The sequence below is a fragment of the Clavelina lepadiformis genome, chromosome 7 (assembly GCF_947623445.1).
Source record: "Clavelina lepadiformis chromosome 7, kaClaLepa1.1, whole genome shotgun sequence".
Classification (NCBI taxonomy): domain Eukaryota; kingdom Metazoa; phylum Chordata; class Ascidiacea; order Aplousobranchia; family Clavelinidae; genus Clavelina; species Clavelina lepadiformis.
This window is the reverse complement of record NC_135246.1, coordinates 739,984-750,135: the sequence shown is the minus strand read 5'-3', so window position 1 is coordinate 750,135 and position 10,152 is coordinate 739,984. Positions and strand designations below refer to the sequence as shown.

Sequence of the window (10,152 nt, the reverse complement as noted above, 5' to 3'; positions counted from 1 at the left end):
ATACTCCAACATCTAATTTAATTAAACACGTTCGAATTTTGACCGTTTGCAAATGTATTTATACGGTATACCCGGTTTCTAAACCGCCTATTAAACATCTACAGGGCATTATTGTGGTCTAATTCAGCGACACTATTTGCAATTGCGCACTATACCTTCACCCTCCTGCTGCTAGTACGTAACCAGACAGTTTTAGCCTGCAAATAACCGTCCATGTTGCTTTCTTTTATACAGGCTGCTTAAGACGCTAAATTCCAGCACCCTCTTTGCCAGAATACCATGACCCAAAATTTTTACGGTGCCTGAAAATCAGACAAATTCGTAAACGTTGAAGAATGCCGATTTCACGCATGGACGCCCTCAGTCAGGTAAACTGATAGCTGGGTCAATTCGCGCGCCTACGCTTGGCTGATGCTGCGCGCATAGTTTATTAATTATAAGTTGTCAATCTGCGTGTTTTAAGTCTTTTGCTGCGCGTAAATACAACGCAGAAGTGGCAAGATATCTTGCGCGAAAATTACTTCAAACCTACTTCAAAAATTGGTAAAAACGTTCGTTTCGCAAAATAGCGACAGCAAAATTGAAAATTGTGAGCAGAAAAAAAGCCATCAATTGTGACAATTTACACAACACTTTGTATATAACCAATGGTGGTCGATTAATCGCAATTGTACGCAAACTGAATAAATTACTTGTTAATGGGGTCACATGGTTGCTTTCGCTAAAAAAAATTGTGTGTGGTATAAATTGAAAGAAAAAAGTCTGTATTATGTCACGCTGTACAACAAAGTACACATCGCTGTCATGTGGTACGGCGCAACAAAAGCTTATGCTTAATGTACAAAACATGCCCAGAATGTTGCCAGTTGCACAATTTGAAGACAAGACTCAAAGCAAAGGGCGTATCCTGTTACCAACTGAAGCGTTCTTCGTATATTTTCGTCACCAGCACTGAAATAGAGAATTAAAATAAAACATTACAAGAAAAAACGCACTTGTAAGTGGTAACAATAGCTTTTTACTTCGTTTTACGCAGTATTTTACAAAATATGGGCGTTAAAATGATGATACAGCAAAGCTGGAAACAAAAATACATTCCCAGCCTTATCTTTAAACTACAAATTTTTGTCCAATCATTTTTTTACCTAAAATCCGGCAGAAAACTGCTCGTTTAACGTAGATGTCATCTGCGTCTATTGTGTACAAACAAGCATACCAGTGATTTAATCGCATATTTCTGGCGACAGCTTTCTTGAAAAATCTGGAAAATTTCACCGCTCAAAACCGGTCTTGTTGCTGCTCGCTTATTTACAAAACGCAGCTAATCACCCTCGCAATGACGTCATCTCGATGGAAATCAAGCGTGACGAGGTTATGCCTTGGTTAAAAACTTTAAGCCAGAAAAGTGAGATGGTTTCTGTAAAAACAAAAACGCGCTCTGCCTTGAAAGGTACAAAGTTCGTCATTAGAGGTAAAAAGTGTAAGCTTATAGTATTATCTGGTTTGCTGTGTTTAATGTTTCACTGTAACCTTTGAGTGTAAAAACAGCAAAGTTGAAACGAATCTCGTCAAACTACCGGTTTATTTTATTTATTTTTGGTGATTTCGACGATGCGGTACAAAAAAATTAAAATCGAAACATTGAATTAGGAAAAACTTTTCAATAACCACGTTGAAATTTACAGAGTTGGAAAACGCCTAAATTTCTTAAATTGCATTTGGATAAAAACGTAGCGGACTGGCCGTAAAAGAACCGGTCGCAAAGCTATTACAAATTGCGAAACAACTGCAATTCGAAAAACGCTATTTTGTCAGCCAGAATAGATTTCGATCTTGAACAACGTGTGAACGCAGCTCACATTGAAATAAAAGAGAATAAAAACCCAGGCTACGATGTCGATGACTAATATCACGAGAAAGTGCAACGGAGAGATCCAACAAGAAAAAACGCAAAAATTAACTGAACGCTAATTTGTGGACGAGCTGTACTCACGTTGGTACAAGAATGCATTGTATAGGTTTGCTTCGGAACAATTAATGTACAAGCGATGCGAAAGAAACATCAACTAGAAAACAAAACGCCTCTTAAAACAATAAAAAACGAACATTTACAAGTAAATCTACGATTAATTGCTGGTTTCATTGATGCGTGGCGACAACTAGCGGCTTAGATTGATTACATCGTCCGCTCAAACGGAACTGATTTTCGGTGCTTTTGTCGCCACTTTCTCCTGCTTACTGACTCCGTTCGGAAGAATCTTCTCATTTAAGAGTAAAGTTCTCGAGTCAGTGGATGTGATAGTCAACACTGACGTGTCGTGGTCACTGACGTTGGAGTCAGTGGCGTCTCCGCCGTGATGGACCGCGTCACCACGGGATAGCGCAGCCGACCCCAAGTGTTCTATGATGACCCCAGGGTGGGACTCGTCGTCGATGGGGGACTCGCTCGGGTAAAGGTCGGGGTTGGACTGGTGAAACAGCACCGAGTTGTTGGTGTTGTAACTTAACAGCACAGTGCTGTTGCCATCGGGCCTGGCAGGTTGAACAGGGTGGGCGTGGTGGGTGATAGTTATCGCTGGTCCCTCGTCGTCCATGGAGTGCGCATCTGTAGCTATGATTCAGGGAGATTTGATAGAATACGACAAACAGATCTAAGTATTGCGTGATAAGCGCCCAATTCCATTTAAGCAGGAAACCCAGTCATTGACTAGTTCTTTGACGGTTTCAAACTGTTAAGCTACCTTGAACATCGACAACTTATAAAACACAGAACGAGAACTATTTCACATATTGAGTGAAATCTTGTTAAAAAAAAGTTCGAGAAACCCCCAAAAAAATCTTTCACATGATTTAAGCAAGTGGGGGATTAAGATTGATCTTGCAAGGACTTGAACAAAGAAATTATCATTCACAACCAAGTTGATTAGATCCGAGAAGAAAATCACCTGCATGAGATCCGGACACGTATTGTGCTGAGCTATGCTGGGTTGTGTTGTCGTAACTGGGTTGTCGGGGGTAGGCAGGTTGCCTCGGGTACGACGCGTGCTCTCGCTCCTGGTCGTAAATCTCGGTGTCAGGAACCGGGTGCATCTGGCCTCGCTGTATGTGGAAAGAGACGGAACGTAATAATACAAAGCAAGGAAAACATCTGTCATCTGTAAAATGACGCAGTAGGATCCGCTTGATATGACCACGCGCTAAGTACACCGCACAAAAAATGTTTTTCATAAATATAGAAATCGTTGTCATCTGTAAAAAGATGCTGATTGCACGAAGGCCTACGTTCAGAAAAATGTTGTTTCAAGACGCGCATTACTAGTAAATACATGTTCATTAATATTAACAATTATCAGCGTATTGTCATAGCAGCCAAAACAATATTCTGAGCAGACCTGGTTCGTAGCAGCCCCGTAGGTGGCGCCATTTGCTCGGTTCTGCGCTTGTGCGGCGTTGTGGGCCTCCATCTCGCTGTCCGACACAAACCCACGTCGGTCGATCATCGAAGGGGGAAGGGGGGCGCACAGCAAATAGCAGCAGTTGTTGAGCAGGTTGCCGTGGTCGAAAGGATTTTTCCCGTCTTTGTGATGTTTCTTTGACCAAGTTCCTTTGATCTTAGAGGAAAAAAATTGACTTTAAAATGCAATATTTTAGTTGAATTTATCCGATTCTGTATTTTTACTTTCCAGTATTTTCTGTTTTTCAATATTGTCATTAACTTTCTCGTAATAATAACAGCTAAATTAACTAAGTGTATTCAATATTTTCAAACGTTGAACCATGAGATGTAATACAACAAATATGCGCCATGATTACAGCAACAGTAGAACAAGCTGTGTCAGAAAACAATAACAGCAGCGTAGAATAACTCACATCTTCATTTGTTGTCAGGCTCTGTGCTATGAGATAAGAATGGAAACCGGAAAGGCCAACAACCGACCAGACACTGAAGAAGCAAACCACAATCTCTAGGACAGTGAGTGCAGAATTAAGAAAAATTCTTTGACATTTTAGCATCACTGAAATAACTACACTAGCGGCTGGTACTAAATAGGTACGTTTTTGATTTCTCGAAAACATAAAAATGGTTTCTTATTTCGATTTCTAATTGTGGGTAGAAGTAAAAGTAAATAAAAATATTGAAAGGATATCTTCCGGGACTGATCTTCAGTGCATCAACGAATCCTCCTGCTTCCTTCTTTGATACTAAAAGAACACTGGATGTTGAACGCTTCCAATCAGGAGTAATGACACAGTTATGAGAGTGATATTAAAACTTACAGTCCTATACATCACATGCTAAAACATAATAGGTCACCATGGTATCTATGCTAATGAATTTTAACGTATGTCATGTGGTAGGAAATTTCTGTATGACTGTGTGTGCGTTATAATTCACCATACATAGACGACACCACAATTACGGTTCAGAATTCATCGAAATGAATTGAATTTTCACTTACATAAGACCATGTGGGTGATGGAGAATGCGAAAATGAACAAACATAAAAATGTGAGAGAAGTCACAAAAAGATAGAAATATCGGTAATTCCTTCGGCCCACACAATTTCCGACCCAAGGACAGTGGTGGTCAAAATTTTCTACAAAAACAACATACTGGCAATTTAACGTCAAAAGCAGCGGTTTTGAGCCACAAAATACGATGGCTTTTTGCGCATAGTAGCTTGTGTAAATTTAAACAAATTCCATATTGACACTTCAACATGTAAATGCAAGTGATTAGACAAGAAATATAGCCAAGAAACTCACGAAACGAACGTCATCTTACCCACGCAATTATCACAGAGACTGCAGTGAGAAGCTCGCGGTGGTCTAAATATCTTGCAAGTAAAACAATATTTTAACTTCAACGGTGCGCCGTTAATTTCGATGTCTAGCGTCCGTGGCGGAGGACGGTACGCGCTGCCACCTTCCGTCTTGCTCCGATCTACTGGAACCAAACAGAACAATGTGATATTAATAGAGTTAAAAGTGTAATTTTTTATTCCATTTCAACGTTTTAATTCATAGGTAGTTGCACACCCACCACCAGTTTATCGCAAATAATGCAAATATGGCATAAAAGTGAAAACACAACCGCCTTTATAATTCCGAACAACTTTATACCAAAAATGCAGGAGGCGTTGTTATGAAACTGCGGCAACAAACCTTGCAGACACTTTTCAATGTACGTGGCTTCCTCTGCCGTGGCTCTTGGAATAATGCCGGGGTCACTCCACGCGGTTCGAAGAAGACAAGCCATATTGAAAAAGAAGAGCAACCCGCAAACTATGGGGATGAAGAAGCCGTACGGTATGTCAGTGACCAGTGTCAGTCTGCATCTGGTTGGAGAAACATGATCGTTGAGAGCTAAATTTAGCCGATTACATGATGACAGTGCTATGACAACTTCAGATGTTACTACTTTATATGCAAAAGTGCTTGTGACACACACACGTACAGCTGGTCATGCGAGTAGTTCTTATGCTAATTGGGGCATATTTATTTCTGGCATTTAAACATGGCAAGGCAGCAAGTGATTTTATTTGTCCCTCGCTTGCAATTAATGATTTAGACGGAATATCTATTTTCGATATTTTAGCAGATATCTGAGCTCTCCGTGGCTTATAACCGGCCTTTTTACAACCTTTTGTACTTCCATGATTTGTGGAAAGTTTTATGAACAATATGTCTTTGATTTAAAGGAAGAGATCAAAGTTGGGCCGACCTAGCCCTTGAGTTGTTTACTTAATATACATCTACTGCAGTTATTATTCTAAGCTAACTTCTTCACACAAGGTAACTTATTGTATAGACTATAGACCATTTATACAGATATATGTAGAATGTTGTGTGCTAACTACTGTATAGTGACATCATGCAAGCAATGTAAGAGATGGGCTGAGATGCAACTTTCACAAAATGTTGGGTTGATAAAGTTTCATATAACATGGCAGTAGCATGAAAAGAACATATTTAGATTTACTCGTATGAATGGCAAACTTTTAGATCCACTGCTATTTCAATCCCTTCTTTGTGAGGATTAAATCAAACAAACCTTGTTGTCTCGCTTGTGTACATTGTGACTAAGCAGCCATTAACAGTAATAATGAAAGTTAGAGAGATGATTTTTTTCCATTTTAAATGTGCTCGGTGAGTTAAGAAACCTCAAGCTTTTGATGAACTGGTGTCGTACAAACAGATTGTAATGATTAATATGACCATGTAGTTGCGAATATCTGTGATTTAAATCTATGTTTTTAGGCAACTTACTCGAATGCAAAGAAGAGTGCAACCGTGACAACGATGAGGCTGATGGTAAAATATAAAATTCCAGTTTGCCGAGCCATAATTATTCGTCCGTCACAGTGGAATTTATTGCGGCCGGGAAAAACCTTAAGAGTACAATTTCATTTTAATGTAAAAAGCTATTTATGGCATTTATACATATTTCATCTTCGGTGAAAATGGAAGTGATTAAAAAATGGTCAGAAACACCAGAGTGATTTCAAGATATTCTCGGCATATTTACTAACCTTGATCAATTTACAATAAATAACAAATTTACTTGAGCCTCCACGTTAAGGGAATAACAGAACGCATAAATTAATTTAACTACTTATATATGAGTCTTTGTATACTATAACTAGAATTATGTCACCACAAAGTCTCATTTGCGTCAAGTTATGACTAAGAAACACAGTGAAATGTTACATCTTTCATCACTTCCATTTCTTCCACATTTCATGATAAGTAATTATGCATTCGACATTTCACAGGTGTTTTTTCATATAAATAACAACAAGATCCATAAAATTTACTGCATGGATAGAATCATGGACAAGCTAGGCGGACAAATCAAGTGAGGTTGATCATAAAAGATGTTTAAGTTCTCATATTCTACCTCCCACTTCCTTATCCTCCTCACGGATTGGTGGATCGGGGACGTGGATGAGGTTGTGGACACTCTCGTGCTCGTCGTAGCTGCCCCTGTGACATTTATAAAGTCAGTGGATGTAAAAGAAAATCAGAACACAACAACTGGCTGCATAAGACTCACAAAGAACTACCCAGGTTAAAAATGAAAATTAAGTTGCGGCAAAGATTACAAAATCAACACTTGATCAAATCAAACTTTCGTGCCAAATATAAATAAAATGTGCGCAGCTTGGTTAAAATGTCAATTTTTAAAAAAAGCTTTCACACATCATATTAAAATACTGGAAACGTTCTGCATTTAATATGTTTATGTTTATTATAAGGCACTTGTGAAATTGAACAACATAATTTCTGTACATACTGAAGCAAAATTCATCTCAGGGTCAGGGTGCTTGATAACACAATGAAAAACATCTCAAAACAATCCAGCGATTTTCTCAAAAAAGTGGTTGCCAACTTTGCTTACCATTCTGGGCGGCTCTTTCACTCACAGATGCTGGGGATGCAGTCATTGCGCTTTTCTTGTTTGAATTCTTATCTAAAATTAATGGTTTGGTTGCATTATCACAGTGAATATGTGGCTATGTTTAGGCAAAAGTCAAACGCCATGGCAGGCTGTACTTGTAAATATTAATCAATTTGTTATTGTTGTGCATAACAAAATCAATAACTTAACAGTGCTTTAATTGACACGCTTTTCTTTTCAAGATTCATTTTGGCTCAATTTTAATTATGACTGTCGAATCATTATGCTCACGTAGTGGACAAATATGAAATTTCTAAAGCAAAGTTTTCAAACATGCTCATATCTACCCACCAGTGTGTTTCTTCACGTCAGAACTGTTCTTGTGGTAATCTAGCAAAGGTCTTTCAGCTTCCGTAAATCTTAAAATAACAACAATTCACTAAAAAAAACATTTCTTCAATTCGCTGGTTATTTAGGTCCACATAACTATTTAGATGTTGAAAATAACCAAATAAATAACAAAACAACGTCACACAGGAATAAAAAGACCCCAAGATATTTATCACTAAAAGCAATCGTGGTTACATCATGGTTACAGAAGTGTCTTATTACACACACAGGTGCTTTACAAGCTCAATGCATGAGAGCATGAGGCGTAGTGTGTTAATGTTTACCACGTTTGGTTGAGCTTATCAGGTGATATCATGAAAAATCAAGATGTCAAGAAAGTATACTGTGGCGCGATGACTGAATATAATTCGAAGCATTATGCAAACAGTTCCTGGTTAGTTATTGGAGCAATTTAAGCAGATGCAAAGTAACTGAAGTTGTTGTACACAAATTCTATCATAAAAGATCAATAAAAAGACAAACAATGATGGTATAAACAATTACACACAATGATGGTATAAACCTTGTTTAGTTGAAAATATAAGACGGTGCATAAGAATATGAGGTTGCTATAATTGAATATCATATAATCAGGTTTGAAGATAATGATGTTAAAGCAACAGAGCAATGCTGCAATTAAAGTGATCCTGAGCCACACCTTTTGTGGACAATAATTACGTCAATTATTAATTAACTGGACAATATCATGAGAAAACATTGAGATATGAGCGAATGTGGTTTCACATAATTTCAACTTGAGCTGCCCACGTGTACAAACTGCTACTGGGCTAATTGTTATCTATTTCCAAGGGTGTAGTATGAAAAGAAATTGTATGCTGATGAACTTTGGGTTTCCGAAGGGTTTATATTCATAGTATTTATATGATACATACTAATTTTCTTCTGTGTACTTCATGCAAAACATTTATGCACAACAATTAGTGGAACTAACGCTGAAAGAAGTCATTGCTAGTTTATCCTATTTTGTATGTGATTAATTAACCTTTTCATATAAACAAATTAATTAACAAACATTTCTTTTGTTACAAGTGTTGGATATCCTTAACGTTAACAGCCATAATTGTATTGATAATATATCGCTGGACAACAGAGCATCATTAGAAAACACACATAGACATGCTCTATAATTGGGGCTGAAGCGAAACCGTTGTACAGTTTGAATCCAACATTTTGATAAAGATAAAGATTTTGATACCACTACATACCACCATACTAGTATTCAAACTTACTTCTTTAGTTCAATGGGAGCAACTTGTTCTGTGGCAGGTACTTCTGAGAGCTTGTGATCACTATGATGCTGGCGGTTCATTGGATAAAAACAGAATTCAAATTAAAGTACTGCTACTCCAGCCAGCATCTTATGAAACAGGTGACATTGATGAGCTGACTGACATTGACATGATTGACTTTATTGAGTAAACTGCAAATGATAGCATAGAAATTAGAAATATGTGTATTAGCTTTGTGCTAATACTGCATTAATAAGCTTCTCACAACTAACAAACATGGAATACTAAATTTTCTTGGTTCTATAAATTTTTTGTATTTGAAGATTTAAGTCGACGGCTTACGTATTGAGGCATAAACAAAACAAAGCAATCCACTGCATCATGCTTTACTAACAAGGTCAAATCACTAGAAACGAGAGAAAACAAGTTTGACCTGGAGTGATTGAGACAACGAAACATACATGTGAACAGCGTAACGCAATGCGGGCTCACAGCTTGACATTATGATATAATCTTAAAACACAAACTCATCCATTTTGAAGCAAGAGAGCTTAGAGATAGTGGCACTTAAGGATGACAATCAATACAAAAAAAGTCCTCCTCATAATAAAAATCACCCAAAAGCACCCGATCGAAAAGCAGTAAGCACAAGTAGTTGCAAACCATCCACTTAGCTTGCTCTCTTTTTATACCTTCATTCCATTCTGACTTGCACTGGGAGTATAAATCAGTGTTGTCATGAGCAACAAAGTTTCTTTCTGGGAGTTTTTGCTTTTTATCTGGTTAACTTGGCTTTGCTGACAATCACTAAGAAAAGTGCTGGAATGATTAGCAGCCTGATAATGACATTTTGACTGTGTCAGTCAAAGTCTTTAGCAGATCTTTATTCTTTCATTTGTTGTTATTATTATTTTCTAAACTGATATTATCTGATATTTTCTAAACCTATCTGAAATAAAACTAAAATTTCCTATATAAGCAATATAAGAAGATAAAAATTAAATTAGTGCCATATCTGTAGTGTTTTCTGCTTGGTTCACATTACCTCAAAATTTTCGGGGTAAAGTGATGTAGTTTTTGGTTTGTGCTCAGTTTTTATCAAAAATATTT

At 37.5% G+C, this 10,152-nt stretch overlaps 1 protein-coding gene across 3 annotated transcripts; it reads right to left on the bottom strand.

The window, feature by feature from the left end:
• Positions 1 to 1,568: 1,568 nt before the first annotated feature.
• LOC143464826 (palmitoyltransferase ZDHHC9-like) lies at positions 1,569 to 9,244 on the bottom strand. 3 transcript variants are annotated; one of them, XM_076962834.1, is made up of 13 exons: positions 9,043 to 9,241; positions 7,754 to 7,821; positions 7,403 to 7,474; positions 6,902 to 6,987; positions 6,271 to 6,392; positions 5,167 to 5,339; positions 4,787 to 4,948; positions 4,461 to 4,598; positions 4,149 to 4,203; positions 3,871 to 3,973; positions 3,393 to 3,611; positions 2,946 to 3,099; positions 1,569 to 2,611 (listed from the first exon to the last, which is right to left on the bottom strand). In XM_076962834.1, the coding sequence occupies exons 1-13, from the start codon at positions 9,120 to 9,122 to the stop codon at positions 2,190 to 2,192; spliced, it is 1,854 nt and encodes a 617-aa protein (XP_076818949.1). In that variant the 5' UTR covers positions 9,123 to 9,241; the 3' UTR covers positions 1,569 to 2,189. The 3 variants fall into 3 exon arrangements, with proteins under 3 accessions (XP_076818949.1, XP_076818950.1, XP_076818951.1); XM_076962835.1 differs by having other exon boundaries at positions 4,787 to 4,945; positions 9,043 to 9,239; XM_076962836.1 differs by lacking the exon at positions 1,569 to 2,611 and adding an exon at positions 2,710 to 2,729 and having other exon boundaries at positions 9,043 to 9,244.
• Positions 9,245 to 10,152: the final 908 nt, after the last annotated feature.

Excerpts from the sequence above, each read along its gene's own strand:
- LOC143464826 (XM_076962834.1), bottom strand. The coding sequence starts at position 9,122 with ATGAACCGCCAGCATCATAGTGATCACAAGCTCTCAGAAGTACCTGCC. Across the intron at positions 6,988-7,402 it reads TGAAAGAGCCGCCCAGAATG|GGGCAGCTACGACGAGCACG; the intron begins GTAAGCAAAGTT and ends TAAATGTCACAG. Across the intron at positions 2,612-2,945 it reads CGTGTCCGGATCTCATGCAG|CTACAGATGCGCACTCCATG; the intron begins GTGATTTTCTTC and ends CCTGAATCATAG.